General features: G+C 38.9%; 1 protein-coding gene across 1 annotated transcript; it reads right to left on the reverse strand.

Annotated features, from left to right (window-relative positions):
* Window positions 1–1,502: 1,502 nt before the first annotated feature.
* On the reverse strand, window positions 1,503–17,115 carry LOC114887478 (glycine N-phenylacetyltransferase). Its single transcript, XM_029209279.1, has 7 exons — window positions 16,944–17,115; window positions 13,145–13,241; window positions 10,810–10,905; window positions 6,886–6,993; window positions 5,337–5,463; window positions 4,310–4,481; window positions 1,503–2,359 (listed from the first exon to the last, which is right to left on the reverse strand). The coding sequence occupies exons 3-7, from the start codon at window positions 10,885–10,887 to the stop codon at window positions 1,957–1,959; spliced, it is 888 nt and encodes a 295-aa protein (XP_029065112.1). The 5' UTR covers window positions 10,888–10,905; window positions 13,145–13,241; window positions 16,944–17,115; the 3' UTR covers window positions 1,503–1,956.
* Between the last annotated feature and the right edge of the window lie 1,684 nt (window positions 17,116–18,799).

The following is an 18,799-nucleotide window of genomic DNA, read 5'->3' on the forward strand; positions in this document are numbered from 1 at the left end:
CATTTTGTAAGATGAAAAAGTTCTAGAGGTCTGCTGTGCTCATAGAGAAAAATACTGTGTTGTACACAGTTAAGATCTCATATTTTTCAACCACAATAAAATACATAAAATTAAAAAGTGGGGGGACAAAGCAGGCAGAGACATAAAAGACACACTTCCTTCAGGGAATAATAAGAATTGCAGTTGACTTCTCGTCACTACAAAGTTCGAGTGCACTGGAACAGCATCGCAAAAAGTGCTTCAGGAAAAACAGTGATAAAATTCTACATCCCAGTGAAAATACCCTTCAAAATTTAAGTAAACTAAAGCCCTTTTCAGGTAAAAATAAGCAGCTAATATAATTTATTACTAGAATCTGTGCTGTTTTATGTTGTCAGTATTCAGAAAATTCCAGTGATGCGGTGATGATTGCAGATGTCATACAGAAGTGCTGTTTTAGACCAACAGAATTTCAGGTCATCTCCCGAAATAAGGAAGTGCTTCTTCCTTGATGTATCAGCTTGGAGAATCCTTATTTTTTTTCTACCACTGGTACATCCTCAGTGTCTTTCTTCTCTGATAATCATACCTATGATCACACTAATTCATTAGAGATGAGAGAATTTTGTTGTTTCATGGCTTTATTGAGATGTGAGAATTTTTTTAAATTCCTGTGTCTTGGAGGAAAAATATATATATACATAAATATATAGATGCGTACCACTAGAGACTAGCACGTAATGCACTATTCTATTCTCAAATTCCTTTTTGAGGAAGACAAAAAATTCATTATCTTAAAAATATATTTGATGACAATGCAACATTTTTTCAGTTTCCTTTCTGAACTCTTCGAAGGGTGGATTGTACTACAAGAGAAAGTTGAGAGTAAAGTCGTCTTCCTGAACATTTTCGAAGCTTTAATTTTTTGAAAATGCACAGCACACTGGTGCATAACATACAATGTTAGTTGGAGGGTTTTCAGTATGTAAAGTCCTTTATTAAATTGTATAAAATGTCCTACAGCTTGGTATGAGAATAATGGCTGATGTTAATTGTAAAACTCCTCTTTACACACAAAAGAACATTACATTTGAAGTATCCCTTTCTACCTAGAGTAGTCTTGTCTTGATACAAGTAATTCATATTCATCCTGCAACTTGAAACAAGTTGATAACATGCCAATTTTTTTATCTTGTCAATTTAGAAAAAAAAGTCATATTCAATATTTACAGATTTAACCTAGTTCACAGAAGGTACAAATGTTATGTGTGATAAAATCCCACAAATTCGATCCAATTTTATAGATTTTTCCTGAGTTACCTCAAATTTAAAGTATCTCTACCACATACATTTTAACAGTTATTGTTAAATAACAATTTTCTTTTTGCATGTGTGTTGTTTCTGGAAAACAAGATGTTAAATTGTCCTGCTATTGTGATATGACAAGCTATAGTACTTAAGTTGTCTTACTCTGCATTCCATGTACACGTTCTAAATAGAGATAGATATGATGGTGCTGGAAAGAAGAATAATGGCACCACTAGAGCAGTGGGTTGCATTTATTCCTTATTGATTATGGATAGTTTCCTTACTAGCCATGTGTATTAGAAGAAAATTGTGAACCAGTAAAATAAACCAGACAGAAACAGAAATCCTGCATGATATCACTTATACGTGGGATCTTCAAAAACAAAAAGTTGAACTCACAGAAACACAGAATAGAATGGTGGTTGCCAGGGTTGGAATGTGGAGGAAGTAGGAAGGTCTGCTGGACCCAAAGGGAAATTCATGAGTGATTTGGGAGTAGGGACTCTGGTGGTTCTGTTGACCACTCACGCTGCTTCCTCAGAGCCCAAACAACACACACTGCTTTACTGCTGATCACACTTTATTCTTTCTTTCTGTCCCCCCCACCCGCCCCAGCATCTCTTGCCATGTGACCAGCCCACCCAGCACTGCCTTGGGTTCGTGGCTGCTTCACAGAGGCGCACAGTTCCACTGGTTCCAATCACAGGGCATGGGGACATGTTGCAGACTGTGACTAATTTTCTGTACGATTTTGTTGGCTCTGTCTGTATGGTTATATACGGGGAAGCCGAGTTTGTCCAGAGCATGGCTGTGGACAAACAACATATGGGAGACGAGACCCTGGCCCCGGTACTCAGGCAGGGTGGCCCCCATCCGCACCTCTCCTGTCTGGTCCATCAGGGACCAGGACACAGGGGTCCCCTCAGGCCCCAGCAGGCAGAAGGTGGGGAAGGTCCGGATACAGCGCTCGATGAACCGCTGGCTCCTCTCATTGCCACCGAAATGCCAGAATTTATTCACCAAGGCCGCGTGGGTAGGATCCAGGGATGAGAGTTTAAACATCTCTTGGTTACTATTGAGAAGAAGGAAAAAGAACAGTCCATAAGTCACACATACTGTGGAGTATTATATTTTTTTGCCCCCAAATTGTCTTCAGACAATGCAAATGAGAGCACAGGTAAAGGTACAGATTCTGCAACCAGGCCGCCGGGATTCATAATCTGGCTAGTTGTGTGATCTCGAGCGGCAACATAATGTCTCTCTGCCTCCATTTCTTCTTTATAAAGCGGGGATATTAAAAGTACCTTCCAAAAATACTGATATAAGAGCAATTACATCGTGAGTACCTAGGACTTGTGCCCATAAACAATAAGAAGTACATAAAAATTAAGTATCGGTCCTTTCAGCAATGCAGTGACTCTCCCCTTAATATGAGGGAATTGATATTACCCCCATTTTACAGATAAGAAAAATAGGTAAACAGAAAATAGGCAAGTGCCCCAAAGCACATGCTAGCAAGCTGTATATAAAGCCAGAGCTTAGAATCATGGAATCTTAGAATGTTGGCATCAGAGGGTCCTTGGCCACTGTGGGAACTGAATGAAGTCCAGAGAGGGGGAGTGATGTGGCATGCAGGCGGCCCCCGAAGTACAGAACACTGAATCTGAAGGCATCTGCAGGCTGTAAAGAGGCTTCGGGGGGGTGTCCTAGAAAGAGCCCACCATGTGGAACTAGGAGATCTAGATTTAAGCCCATTATGCCCTTAACCATCCATGTGACCTGAACAAGCTGTTTCATTATCTGAGCCTATTTTCCGTCAGGAAACTAGGGATAATATCTCCTACCTTGTCTATTTCATGGGGTGGACAGGAGAATCAAATGAGATTATAGATGTGCAGGTGCTTTTCAGGTGTCATGTGTGATACAATGTGAATAAAGCTTTTCCAGGTACATTAACACACAGAGGGTCATAGGATTGGGTATCTCCAGCTCAAATCTCCACCATCAGTGTTCCGTTCTATTCAGTGTTAGACTGGACATCAATGGGGGGAAATATATAATTTGTTTAACTTCTCTTTACTGGAAAACTTTTGCTCTGTGAAGTGAACTCATTAAATACGTATTTTTCAAGCACCTGCTATGTGTTCAGTCTGGTATTGAGGATCTATCAGTGAACAACATAAAGAAGGTTGCTGCACTTGTGGAGTTTGAAACGTTGTAGGGGGGAGGGTCAAAGAACAAACAGGTCAGTACATACACAAACAGGCTGATTTCACGTAATGATAAATGCAATAAAGAATAAAAATTGGGTTTTGCAGTTGAAGACTTATGGGAGGCGGTGGTTTTAGACAGGGTTCTCTGAGAAGACCTCTCTGAGGAAATGACATTTGAGAGTATGAATGGCAGAAAGAGGCAAATATATGAAGATCACAGGGAAGGACATTGTAGGCAGACAAAGTGCAAATGCATGTGTGAATGTATGAGATTGAGCTGCAGAAAGATGGCCAGAGCTGCTGGTGGGAGTTAGCTAGAGGGACAGAATGAAGTCCAAAAGGTGATGGGTTCCAGGTCTTACGGGACCTTGAAAGTCCATAAAGGAGTTTGGTTTTATTAAAGGTATGCTGAGGGCTTCCCTGGTGGCGCAGTGGTTGAGAGTCCACCTGCCGATGCAGGGGACACGGGTTCGTGCCCCGGTCCGGGAAGGTCCCGCGTGCCACGGAGTGGCTGGACCCGTGAGCCATGGCCGCTGAGCCTGCGCGTCCGGAGCCTGTGCTCTGTAACGGGAGAGGCCACAGCAGTGAGAAGCCCGCGTACCACAAAAAAAAAAAAAAAAAAAAAAGTATGCTGAGAAACCTCAATGACTTCTTGGCAGGTGAATGGACATAATCCACATTCCCTACTAAAAGCAACCACCCTGGAAATGGATTGTAGGGAGACAAGAGGGAATATAAGGGGAGAAGTTGGGAGGCTACTTCAATAGTGAAAGATGTGAATAGTGCAGAGCGTCTTTTTTCAAACTCACATGGCTTTGGGTCTGCCAGATCCAGCAGGTAAGTTCTTTGTCTCCGGCAGGGAAGGAAGAAGTTTCCTCGCTGTCTCAGACATCACATAGAGAATGCATTGGGTTTGCTTGACCTTAACGAATTTAGTGGTTGCAAGATTCCGTATCACCTCATCCAGACTGGACTGTGAACCTAGAGAGGGATAAAGTTAGGAGAGAAGCAATTGTCCATTTAGATGCTTCACGAAGCTTCCCAACAGAAGCTATGCAGGACTTAAAGTCAGACGATGTTGCCTCTGCTGTTGCAAGTGACCATGTGACCATGGCCATGTAGCTACCTAAGCATGTTTTCTCTTCTGCAATACAGAGATAACACTAGAAATCCTGACTATAGTACTGTGAAATCAAGGAGAATTGGTATTTAGAAAACAGTAGGCAACCTTGCATGTTCACATACTACATGCCCAGGTATTGGTCTGATACCACATTTAATCCTTACGTTAACCTCATGTTTTAGGTACTTTTATTATCTTCATTTTTTATACATGAAGGAACTGAATAATAGTTAAGTTACATCATTTGCACAAGATCACAAAGCAAGTCACAGGCAGAGCAAGGATATCACCCAAGGGAGTCTGACTCCAACAATGACAGGTGTTCTTGTGACTGGGGTAGTGCTCTGTGGCACAAGGACTTATCATTCTAATTCTAGGAATGGAAGGCCAGAGGGGGAGCTCTGCTCTCACATCCAATCACCCTAAGGGATCCTGAATATGTCTGAAAAATATATCATGAATCCTCCAGTAACGAGAACTTGCATCACTCACACGTTCTTAAAGGAACCTTAGAGTTTGTAATGTTTGAATTCAACTCCACTGAAGAGATGGTGGCAGCTGATACAGGGAATGAACATCAAGCTGAGTGTCTGGAGTTTGGTAAAAGGAAATAAAGGTTGTAGGGGGATGTACTCAGGATAAAAAGTGACCCTACGGCTATACAGATATGAGCAGTCCTAGCAGCCAGCACATATCCCAGATCCCTTACATACTTTGGATCTGCAAATGTTGTTTCCAGTTGATGACGTCTGATGTGCTAAGGGATTCTTGACAGTTCTTGAGGTCCTTAGAATAGATTTGGTAGCTGTTGGTGTAGTGATCAAAGTCATCTGCCATATCCTGTTTGGTTGGGTAATATAAATAAATCAAATTGACTATGCCCAGTGATTGGAATACTTGTGCTTGGTATTTCATTATACAGTGATGTTTTACAAACCTAAATATTGATATTCTTCTTGATGTACTATCATCATTCCTGAATCATTTACATCATAAGACTAAGTAAAGGATTTAATGAATTACTCCACTTATGAGTAAGAAAAACTTGATGAACTAGGTATTTATATGTTACATTACAATTTCAAATCAGCCAAACACGTACCAGTTTACAAAGCATTCTTCAGTAATTCTGTAATCCTCAGGAGAAGGAAGGAATTTTTGTCAAAGACAAGTTTCCATTGCAAGAGTAAATGTTACTCTGTTTCAAAGAGTCTCAGAACAAATGGATTATGAAAACAATATTGAAATTGACACAGGTAACTTTGTATTAGAATTCTCACATGTGATAAAGCTATACAGAGTGAAGACACGTGATGTCTTTAAAATGTAAACCACAGTGCACTATTGTTTACAAAATAATTCATATTCCCAACAAAACTGAAATGCAAAATTTGCTCAATAAGATCTGCTCAAAATTAACAAATAAAGGGTGAGATTTATTTTGAAGGCAAAGGAAGGAGAGAACAACTACCCAACAAGGGTAGAATAGCTGGAAGCTGTTGCACAGAAATGCCCTCAGCATTAATACCACCAACAATCTCTGTTTTAAAGTTGCATAAAAAAGGGAATATTATTCCATTTTTAGATTTCAATAATTAAATTATCTTTATTTTTGTATTCTGTTTAATTTGCTTTTTTAAAGTCACTATACATTTAAATTTTACTTGTAAATAATTTATATCAAAATACTATGAGATGAATTTTTATTTTATATTTGCAATATGCTTGCAACATATTTATATTTGAAACAGATTAACCACTTAGTTTGAGTGATTTTTAAAAGTCTGGTACTGAAAATATATTCCCAGATACAAGCATTGTAATTTGTTCTTTATTTCCTTAACATTATTCATGTTTAACTTCACATATTTTTGGGTGTTATTTTCTCTGCTTAGAATGCAATCTCTGCTCTTGTCAACCTGTCAAAAACCTATTATTCTTCAAAATTCAGTTTTGGTGAAATGTCTGTTTTGAAGGCTCTCTGATCCTCTCCCTGCATCCCCTGACATCTACAGTTTTAATCATCTCTTGGTCAGTGCTACTTCTGTATCTCGTATGTTTTTGTACATTGTCAAAGCATGTTGTAATTTATCTGCTTGTCTATGTTTCCTCCAGGCTGTGAAGTTCTTGAGGACAGGGACTTGTTCACTATCACTGCAATTCATTTTGGTATCCCCAGGGTCTACCACATTGCAAGGTACATGGTAGGTTCATAGTGAATACAAACATAGATGCAAATTCATTCCACATCTAGCACCTTACCTGCTCCTGAGGGCGGATAACCACTGTATTAAAATCAGGCCACCTGTCCACCAGGGCCTTTAGCTTGAATGGGTTTCCCTGATTCATGTGGAAGACGGTCCCATAAACCTGCAGTATCCAGACAAAGTGAGAGGGTCAGCTTATTAGGAAGGGTTGGCAAAGTGCCTTGCGTTTGATCAGTTCAAAGTTTGTTTCTATGAAATGAGGGTAAGTACCTAATAGAGCATTCAGTTCAATCTTCAGGTTCTACTAGGTTCTAGATTTGGGGGTCAAACAATGAGAATATTATATGAATATTTTTTTAAATCCAGATAAATAAAATGAATAAATTAAAAATCATCTACTATCACATTGCAGAATTTAGTGTTCTCTTTCCATTTTATCCGTTTATTTACACATTGTTTTTAAACATGAAATTACCTAATACATATTAATTTAACATTTATTCCCCCCCCCATACGTACACATACACACTATACTATGAGCATATTTCCATGTCAGTAAACACAAATCTACATAGTCATTTTTTTTTTTTTTTTGCTGTACACGGGCCTCTCACTGCCATGGCCTCTCCCGTTGCGGAGCACAGGCTCCAGACGCGCAGGCTCAGCGGCCATGGCTCACGGGCCCAGCCGCTCCGCGGCATGTGGGATCTTCCTGGACCGGGGCACGAACCCGCGTCCCCTGCATCGGCAGGCGGACTCCCAACCACTGCGCCACCAGGGAAGCCCCAAAGGACTTTTGAGTTAGACTTTTGAGTTCATGTCGAGCACTTTGTGTAGTTCCTGACATTTGGTAAGTGTTCCATAAGTGTTGGCTATAAATTTTATCATATTTTATTTAATCCTCCCAACAGCTCTGCAAGGTAATCATAACCCTCTTTAAGGTTGAGGAATGTCTACCGAGAGTATTTACTTTCCAGTTTTACTCATTTTACATGCAAGAGCACTGAGACTTAGAGATGTTTACTTTTTGCAGTGTTACCCAGAAAACAATGAATCTGTGGGGTCAGAGCAGTCTGACTCCTGACCTTGTTCCTCTCGACAGTTCCCTACCCTACCTCAGTCAGAAGGATCAGTGTCTCTGGGCTACACTCAGCACTCATGGCCGAGTCTACACATGATCCCTATACAAGGTGTCAGAGCACCAGAAAAAGGTTAAAAAAAGGTGTAATATGATGCTATTCCTTCCAGGTTTCCCATCAGCATGATCAGTGTAATTAACTATACTGAATTATACATCATATTCATGCTGCCCTGAGAAGTCCAGAGCTGTGATTCATCAACAAAAGAAAATGAGATTTATTTTAGAGACAAGCCTTGTAAATTAACTGTTTATACCTAAGGTTTTTTGTTGTTGTTGTCTCTTGGTTTTTTTTGGGGGGGGGAGGTTGCTTATAAAGGTATTGATTTTTAATTTTTAATTCCAATTGTTCATTGCTAGCACATAGAAAAACAATTTTTGTATTACGTATATTCACCTTAAAGCCTTTGCTAAACTTAGTTATATATCTAGGAGCTTTTTAGGGTTGCTTCTTGGTAGGTTCCTTAGGATTTTTTACATTACACAATCATACCATCTGTGAATAAACACTAATTTCTTTCTTTCCAATACATATGTATTTTATTTCTTTTTCCTGCCTTATTGTACCGGCTAGGATATCCAGTACCATGTTGAATAGAAGTGTGAGAATGAATATCCTTGCCTTGTTACCGATCTTAGGAGGAACATTCACTCTTTCACTATTTAGTATGATGATAGATGCAGATTTTTCCAGTATGCTTCTCATCAGGTTGAAGAAATTCCTTCTATTCCTAGTTTGCTGAGAGTTTTATTTCTATGAGGAATATTACATTTTGTCAAATATTTTTTTCTGCATCTATTGAGAGAAGATCATATGGCTTTTCTTTTTCAGTCTGTTGATATGGTGAATTACATTGATTGATTTTTGAATGTTGAACCTGCCTTGCATTTCCAAGATAAACTCCCCTTGGTTATGATGTATTATCATTTTGATATATTGATGGATTTGACTTGATAGTATTTTGTTGAGGGTAATCTCTGTTCACAAGGGATATCGTTCTGTAGTTTTCTTTTCTTGTAATACCCACTTCTGATTTTGGTATCAGGGTAATTCTGGGCTCATAAAATGATTTGAGAAGTGTTTTCTCCTCTGCTCTATTCTGCAAGAGTTTGTGTAGAAGGGGTATTATTTTTTCCTTACATGTGTAGTAGAAATTGCCACTGACACCATCTGGACATGGAGTTTTCTTTGTTGGAATGTTTTAAATTACAAAATCAATTTCTCCAATAGATATAGGACAATATAGTTTGCATTTTTCTTCTTCAGTGACCTTTGGTAATTTGTGCTTTTCACAGAACATACATTGTGAAATTTATGAGCTCAGCATTGAAAACAGTGTATCCTAATATCTTTATAATGTCTATTGTGTTTGTAGTAATGCTCCCTGTTCCATTCCTGATATTTATAATTTGTGTCTTCTATTTCTTGGTCAGTTTGGTTAGAACTTTACCAACATTATTGATTTTTTTCACTGAACCAGAGTCTAGATTTATTGATTTTCTTAATTGTTTTTCTCTTCTCAAATTTACTGATTTCAGCTCTTATCTTTCATAATTTTCTTAATTGTGTTTTCTTTGAGGTTAATTTACTTTTTTTTCTAGTTTTTAAGGTAGAAACTTAAAGCATTGATTTGAGACCATTATTCTTTTTTATTATAAGCGCTTAATGCTAACTATTTCCCAGTTATCACTGCTTTAGTTGCATCCCAAAACTTTTCAAAAGTTGTATTTTTATTTTCATTCAACTAAAATATTTTCTAATTTTACTTGTGATTTTTAAGCATGATTTATTTAGAAGTATATAATTTCTAGAAATTCAGGTATTTCCCAGACACCTTTCAGGTTTTTTTAATTTTGAGTTTAATTCTATATTGTTCAAGGACATGCTTGGTATGATTTCAATTCTTCTAAACTTTTTAAAATCATGGTCTACTTTGGTAAATGTTCCATGTGCACTTGAAAATAATATGTACTCTGCTGTGGTTGTGGAAAGTATTCTATAAATGCCAGTTACTTCAGGCTGGTTCATTGTATTTCATATGTAGTAAGTTCACATATATTTATAGGTTTTCTGCCTATTCTACAAATTGCTGAGAGAGGAATGTTGAAGTCTTTATACCTGTGTGTTTCCCTATTTCTTCTTTCAGTTCTATCAGTTTTTGTCTCAGGTACTTTGAGCCTTTGTTGTTGGGTGTATACATTTCAGCCTTTCTTATGTCTCCTTGATGAATTAATGCCTTTATCATAATGCAGTGGCACTCTTTAGCAATAGCCTAGTCCCTTTGCAACATATATTATTGCAAGAAAAAACACTTCTCTGTGGTATAAGATCACTTCTTAAACACAATTTCTGTCTCACCCCAGGTTAAACATAATAATCCTTTGGGGTTTGACAAAACAGAAATTGACCAGTTATTAATTACAAAGAAGAATCATAATGGTTAACTTTTCATCAGGCACTTGATTGTTTGGGAAGAATAAATTACACATTAACTTTGCCAGTTCTGGACAAACTTCCAGTGTTATATAACATAAGAGTTGAAAGGGCACAAGGGAAAGTTTTTGGGTCATCACACAGCAAAGAACATAGTGGATTCAAATCATAGCATTGCCGCTCACTATTGCTGTGATCTTGGTCAAGTCATATAACTGAGCCTCCGTTTCCTCTTTGGTTCTACAGACATGATGTACCTGCCGTGCAGAGAGATGATGAACTAAATGAGATGCAAGATGAGTGAGTGTCTGGCACAGAGTAGGTGCTCAGTGAATGCTTGTTCTCTTTCCCACCTTTTTCTGAGGCTGTTGCTAGTCCTTTTTTCCCTAAGAATGTTCCACTCTCACCTTTAAGGACTCAGGGAGGCTCTTCCTCAAGGATTTCTCTAACATCTGCAGCAGTTGCGGGCCTTGTAAGTGGAACATCTTGGCAGGTACCTTAATCTAAAGAGAGGATCGAAAACCAAGGGATGAGAAGTGCTGCAAGACATACAAAGACACCTAAGCCCTGTTATCCTGGAAAATAGCAATTGCTAAAGAAACCTCTCCATCCCCTTTGTGTTTTTGAAATGTCTTCCTGCAAAGAACTGTCCTTTCTTCCGTTTGGCTTAGTAAGACTCACCATGTCCGCCTGTCACCTATGACAAGGCCAGCTACTAAGCCTTCAAATTCCCAATCTTCAACAAATGAACAGCTCATACAACTCAACATCAACCCCACCCCCAAACAACCCAATTAAAAAATGGGCAGAAGAACTGGGTTCTTTGTAGCCCTGTTTACTCTTCCTTCATAAATGGTTAGCTTGACCGTTTATCCCCACTGAACCATCAGAACAAAGTGTTCTGATGTCTTAACAAAAGTTATCGGCTTGAGCGCACATTAATCAAGCTTCTCTCCTCCACACAGGGCTCTGCACTGTGACCTACGCTCAGCCAGAGCCACCACTGGCATTCAGAATGATCCCCCATGAACCTTGCTTACTCCTTTCCATAAAAGAATAACCATTTCCTGCCTGAATTTTCAGGTGTTTGCAGATGTTATGGTCTAAGAGTTCTCCTGTTGAAATAATACCCTCTTTCTGTTACAGCACTCCTTTTCCCCACTCTTGAAATAATCCTTTCAAATAAAGGCTCTCCTTACCAAAGTCTGGCCTTGATTTTTATTCAAAGGTATCTTAGTATGGCTTCATTATCATTGAAATAGACTTTTGTGACTAGCCTGGAAACCTAAGTATTGATTTATTCATCCATGCAGTCATTCACTTATACAATCGCTCAGTAAATATTTATTGAGAACTCACTGTCATCTCAACAACTGTGGTGAGTGTCACCTCAGCTAGGCTGAACTACATTTCTCAGAATTCCCTTCTCTGCACATTTCCAGTTAGGGTGGGCCACAGAGAGATTCCTAAGGAGGACCTGGAGGGCAGAGTCGAAGCAGCAGGCGTTTTGCAGCTAAACTCACGACCCAAGGTAGGGGCTGGGTTGGCAAGTGCCTCAATCTCCCCAGGTCTGCTTTCAGCTTGTCTGTCACCTGGGCCAGGTGTGGGTGTTTAGCTCCTTAACAAAGGAACCTGGCTTCTGCGGGACACCCATTCTACCAAGGTCAGGGTCAGCAGGACTGACAAAGTTTCTCCGGCCCCGTGAGCCTCAGCTTATACTGTGGGTTTCAGCTTGTTCTTTTTCCCTCTCACGTTCCTTTCCCAGCTACCTTCCCTGTGTACTTCAGTCTTCAGCACCAGGTGGGAAGAAACGGCCTTACAGAAACTGCTGAACTAGTCCACACAATTGCATAAGGTCGATTCCCTGTAACAAATCTACTTTTCGGCTTGGACCCTGACTGATACACTTAATTTTGATCAACTAACTCTGTGAACTTAGATTTCCTGTCGTTTAAGCACTCATAATCTAATAAGGAAAATAAAACATGTACACAACTAACACGTGCCCCATAGAAAGAGCTGACTTATCCCATAAATATGCAATCACAATGCTATAGAATTCATGACATTTTGAAGCAGCCATTTTGATATGCTTTAAAATATAAATTATTCTTCTCATTTTTATTACCAAATGATATTGAAAACGAATTCAATCACCCTATCCCCAATCCTCACCTCTTCTTGAGCCTTAGCCCATCCCTAAACCTAAGAGTCTGATGTGTATAGTGTATATTACTATGTAATATAAAGCAGCATTTCTGCATTTTGACTCGCTGTAGGAAATTAGGATTATCAGAAGAATTGGATCATAACATGCTGACTAAAAATGTAGACAGAAGACTGTGGCAAATCAAATGTTCTGCCTAAGGCCTACGAGATTCTCAAAAGACAGAGAATACTTCTCAGTGGAAGCTTATAGCGTTCTTAAAGGAGATTGCACTAGAACTGGCCATTGAAGAGAGGATGGTGTTAGATGTCAGCTGCCATATTCCTGGGAATGACTGGCTAACTCTTTCTGACAAGAACTATGGAGAAAGTTCTTGTTAGACTCAAAATGGCATTAAACTTGGAATATGCAAAACCCTGTAGATATTAGGAGAAAGTCGTTGTTGTTTAAACTCATTTATTTACCTATGTTCCTGACTGTTCTTTTAAAGGTCATCCCCGGTCTGTTTTTGGTATCCATGAATTTAGCTCATCAATGCTAGGAAACTGACCTCAGCTGCCTTCTTCTCTACTTACTTTGGCTTCCCAGCTCTCTGGTCACTGTGTTCAGGGCTTGCTCCTCTTCAGCTCAACCCTTTGGGAACACTGGTCCTTTGGGATGAGCAGGTAGAACCTGTACTTGGAGAAATGGAACTAGTATTAGTTTGTGTCTATTGGCAGTCATGCTCCAGTTACCAAAGACTTCTTTTCATGTTTTGATCCTGCTGTTTTAACATGTTGGAGAATCTTGGACAAATTAATGCTTTGATTTTGCATATGTGTTCCCTTTTACCTGGACTTTTTGTCAGTTATCTGGGGAGAAAAATAGTCCCTTCATGATTTGAGGGGAGGAGAGTCTTGACCAGAACCACTAAGGGAGTGGTTATCTCTCTTTTTTCCCCACCTTTATTGAGAAATGATTGACATATAATGTTGTGTAAGTTTAAGGTGTACAATGTGATGAGTTGATACATATGTACATTGCAAAATGATCACCACAATAAAGTTAGTTATGACCTCCATCACATCACATATTTCTTTTTGCATTGTTGTGAGAACATTTAAGATCTACTCCTTAGCAACTTTCAAGTACATAATACAGCACTGTTAATTATAGTCACCATGCTACACACCAGATCTCCAGAAATTATCTCATAAATGGAAGTTTGTACCCTTTGACCAACATCTTTGCATCTCCTCCAACCCCTGGTCGCTTGCAACCACTATTCTCTGTTTCTATCAGTTTGTTTCTTTTCAGATTCCACATGTAACTGAGATCATAGCGTATTTGTCTTACTCTATCTGACTTTTTTCACTTAGCATAATGCTCTCAAGTTATCCATGTCACAAATGGCAGAATTTTCTTCTTTCTCATGACTGAATAATATTCCGATGTGTAGATATACCACAACTTATTTACCCATTCATCCATCTATGGACACTTAGATTGTTTCCATGTCTTGACTATTGTGAATAGTCCTGCAATGAACATGGGGGTGCAGATGTCTCCTCAAGATAGTGATTTAATTTCCTTCAGATACGTACCCAGAAGTGGGGTTACTGGATCATATGGTAGTTCTATTTATAATTTTTATAGGAACCTCCATACTATTTCCATAGTGGCTGCACCAATTCATAATCCCACCAACAGTGCATTAGGGTTCCCTGTTCTCCACATCTTCGACACTTATCTCTTGTCTGCTTGATAATAGCCATTTAAACAGGTGTGAGGTATTCTTATTGTGATTTTGTTTCGAGCATCTTTTCATGTACCTATTGGCCATTTGTATGTCTTCTTTGGAAAAATGTCTTTCCAGGGCTTCTTCGCTCATTTTTAAACAGGATTAAATATATATACAATATATATATTTTGCTCTTGACTTGTATGAGTTCTTTACATATTTTGGATATTAACCCCTTATTGGTTTGCAAATATTTTCTCCCATTCCATAGGTTGTTCATTTTGTTGATTGTTTTTTTCTCTCCATAAGCTTTTTTTTTTTTTTGTGGTATGCAGGCCTCTCACTGTTGTGGCCCCTCCCGTTGCCGAGCACAGGCTCTGGACGCGCAGGCTCAGAGGCCATGGCTCACGGGCCCAGCCGCTCCATGGCATGTGGGATCTTCCCGGACTGGGGCACGAACCCGTGTCCCCTGCATCGGCAGGCGGACTCTCAACCACTGCACCAACAGGGAAGCCCTGGAAGCCCTCCATAAGCTTTTTAGTTTGATATAGCCCCACTTTATTTTTTGCTTTCGTTGCTTGTGCTTCTGTTGTCGTATCCAAAAACTCATTGCCAAGACCAAGGTCAAGTTTTTTCCCCCATGTTTTCTTCTAGGAGTTTTACGAATTCAAGTCTTAATACATTTACGTCTTTAACCCATTTTAAGTTAATTATTAAAGTGTTGTTTGTATCTTGACTGTAGCTGCTGTGGGCAGTCACTGGAACTGGTAAGACTCACTTAAGTCCTGTAAATGAATTTTTTTTTTTTTTACTATCAAGGTAAAGTCTATTAGTCTCCTCTGTTGTCCTTCTATTCCCCACAAGACCACAGAATATTTCTTTAACTCAGTATCTGATTTAACAACTCCTGCCTTTCTTCATTTTATTTATGCTCTACTTCCAGAAGACCTTCTTAATCCAGCTTTTGCTCCTGTTTCAAAGTCTTACTCAAATTTCAGGTTTTCCCCTATTGACTCCCTGTATTTCCTCAATCCAAACAATACAAATCACTCCCTTTTCTGCACTCCCCTAAGATTATATACATATTTCAATCACACAACTTGTTACAGTAAATTGCATTTTGTCTTCTAGATTATCAGTCCTCTGGGCAGGGCCTCAAATGATTTATTTTATTATTCTCAATGTTTATTACACACAGTAAGGACTCAATGTCTGTTTAGTGATTGAATGTACTATGTATTTGTATCAACATAATCGATTTAGTCACTCTGCTTACCAAGGGGGAAAAGACTCCTTCATTCATTCAACAAGTACTTGCAGAAGGCCAACTATGTTCTGGGCATGGGAATTTCTACTAGTTGCTCCTTTGAAAAAAGCCTCAGACCAGAATAGAAGTACCTGTGCCATATCTTGGAAAGTATCAAGACAGTAGTAGACATGTATCATTTCTAAAGACTAATCAGACATTAGCGAGGAGCATTTCACAAAAAGATTACATGAAAATATGAAAAGTTCAATTTGATGCCAGATTACTGGGGATGTTAAAGTATCAACAAGTACATTTGGGAGAACTTTCTGCACGTGTGTGCACACACACTGAAAACACAAATATGGTGTTCAGTAAATGCAGTTGACTAAAACTGAGGAGATTCATTTTAGTGGGTTGCCAGCATTGATAGTGGGCAAAGTCCTATAGAGCACACTTTGAAACCTTTGACAAAGCCATTCCAGTACTGGGAATTTATTCAAAGAAAACAATTCAAATGAAGAAAAATACTCTGAAAAAGTTTGTAAAGCAATACAATGTTAAGTAACAGGGAAGTATTGGACACAATCTCAGTGTCTCTCTATAATTTACATAAACTATGATCTATCATTATTCTACTACTCTAAAACCCATTAACATAAAAGTTATGATATATATGTTGTCTATGAGAGAGTCTTAAAGATGAACATGAAAAGGATTAAAATGACAGTGCAAAAATTCTAACTAGCTATAAAGTATTTTTCTGATCATATTTACATAAATCAGGTAAAGATAAAAAATTAGAAGGAAACACCAAATATAGGGGCATTACAGCTGAGATTTTTAAAATTACATTCTTTTTTATGGTTTTAAATTCATATTTAATATCATCTGTATTATAATTCTTTTACTAGAATCTACCTTGTCTCTTTGACACTTTAAGCAGGGCACTTAATTTCCCTGGGCATCATTTATCCAAGGGGGAAAAAAGTCTGACTGTGTAACTTAGTACATTACTAGAGGATTAAATAAGATCATATTTGCATAGTATGTCAACAATCTCTGTTATATACCGAGACATGAACCAGCCTATTCCTTCCCAGATGCTATTACATTTTCTATCACCCATCTACCAATGGCAGGCTCCCAAATTGCTCCACATTTATCAATTCAGAATAAAAGCCTGTCTTTATCCAGTAAAAAACTTCTCACAGAATTAGGATACTGCCGTACACACAGTAGATGCCTGATACGGGTTTCTCAAAGGGAATAGCTTCCGTTTCACCTGGCATAATTCTCAACACAGATGAGCTCAGAAATTCTTATCCACATCCAACAGTAGCATTTTGATTCATTCTGGAAACAGAAGGAGATGAGGAGTCTCAGAGCAATGATCCTTTGTTCTCACCTGCAAAGCTGTCTTCTCATTCAGTCTCTGCAGAGGTCCTCAGAAAAAAAAGAGGCGGCCGATTTTTCTAGAAGATGAAATATGTCTTCTGGGTATAGTGGTCTTGAAAAGTGTACTTTAACCTGTTTGATCCAAAAACTGCTGAGCTGAGGTTCGTAATAGAATTCATGCACCAAGCTGCATGCCTGGCAGTGGAGTGCGAGATGGAGTCCCTCCCTCCGGGTCCCATGTTCAGGGACATGGCTCTGTAATGTTGAGACATTGGCAGAGTGCCTCCTGAGGCTCTTTTCCCAGAAGTCTGAGCTGCTTTCTGGTCCTAAAGGTCCTGTCAACACTCAGCAACTCTGATCTGTGAAACCAGCTGGCTAAGAACTGGGAGGCAGGTGGATCACTACAAGAAATACCTATTTCCTTCTCTCCCCTTTCATAAATACCTGCAGCAAAAGCAAGGGACAACTATTGTTTAGATTTGATGTATAAATCAGAGCTCTTTTTTTTTTTTTTACCATAAGTAAAGAAATTACTTGGAAAAACTAAAGGGTTTAGAATTCTCCCCCTTAGAATAAGCTCAGTAAACCTCAAACAGAATAAACAGAAGGAACACCACACCCGGGCATATATTTAAACTACTGAGAAACCCATTTAAAGAGATAACCTTAAAAGTAACATTTTACATTTTCTACATTTTCTACATAAGGGAATAAAAATACAAATAATGGCTGACTTTCAGAAATTATAGAGTAAGGCCTAGAAGATAATGTTACCATGTCCAAGCTCGTATTGCTCACAGCACGATAGGGCAATAAATCGAGAGACAAGTTGTTGGGGTGAGGAATAGTAACTTTATTTGGAAAGCCAACAAACCAAAAAATAGTGGACTTGTGTCCCAAAGAACCATCTTGCCTGAGTTAGAATTCAGGCTTCTTTTATACTAAAAGGAGAGGGACTAAAGCCAAACATTTCCTGGTTCCAGTCAGTCTCTGGAGAGGATGTGTTAATTTCTTCCTCCCTGCAGTCATTCACAGGTGGGCCTGGTCAGGATGTTTCCTGTGAGCTAAACAAAGGTATTTTAGCTTCATGCTTATTATCTGGGAGGCAGGGTTCCCAGAGATGGGCCATGATGTATAATTTAAGCTTATAGGCAACATCTCTTTTGTGATTAACTTATAATAGAATACAAAGGTTGTTCCCTATCACAGTTCCCCACTGTCAGTGTCCATATTCCACTGTCTTGTGGGGAAAGGGATGAAGACCACTCTGGCTACTTTCTGCTGAATGGGGGCGATGAATATTCCTTAGAATCTTTAGTCAGTAGTAAAATTCTCTTTCCTTTTTTATCTACAACTATTTGAATCTGATGAAACCCCTTAGCATTTTGCTGTCTAATTTGTAATTGAACTTGGAGTTTTTGTTCCAGTTCCCAATACATATACTAAATTCCTATGCTATTTATTTGGACAAAAATAAACAAATAGGTTGATGCTTCTCCAGCTACAATGAAATTACCATTTACTTCAGTTGGATAGGCAGGCCTCACGATCAGAGTTTAGTGCTCAATGTTCTACCATATTTGGCAACTGCTAGTTCTTTTAGAGCATTTATGGATTCTCCCACCCAGGCAGACACCTGGAATGGCCTATCATACAATATTTCAAAGGGGCTTAATTTAAGCCTGCTTCTGGGAGCCACTGATCCATAGCAGGGCAGCTGACAAGGCTGTATCCCAAGTTAAATTAATATTCATTTTCTCAGTTTTTCCTGTTGATTGTGGTCTCCAGGATGAATGTTGTTCCAATGCCTTAATCCAAATCAGGGGACAATTTCCTTCAGGAGGGCTTTAACCAATTAAAAAGTAC

This window comes from Monodon monoceros, unplaced genomic scaffold (assembly GCF_005190385.1).
Source record: "Monodon monoceros isolate NGI ecotype Baffin Bay Population unplaced genomic scaffold, NGI_Narwhal_1 Super_Scaffold_7, whole genome shotgun sequence".
NCBI classification, from domain to species: Eukaryota; Metazoa; Chordata; class Mammalia; order Artiodactyla; family Monodontidae; genus Monodon; species Monodon monoceros.

Coding starts and splice junctions, on each gene's coding strand:
- LOC114887478 (XM_029209279.1), bottom strand. CDS start 10,887: ATGTTCCACTTACAAGGCCCGCAACTGCTGCAGATGTTAGAGAAATCC. Junction 6,994..10,809: donor GCCTCCCTGAGTCCTTAAAG/GTGAGAGTGGAA, acceptor TGGATACTGCAG/GTTTATGGGACCGTCTTCCA. Junction 2,360..4,309: donor TCTGGCAGACCCAAAGCCAT/GTGAGTTTGAAA, acceptor TCTTCTCAATAG/TAACCAAGAGATGTTTAAAC.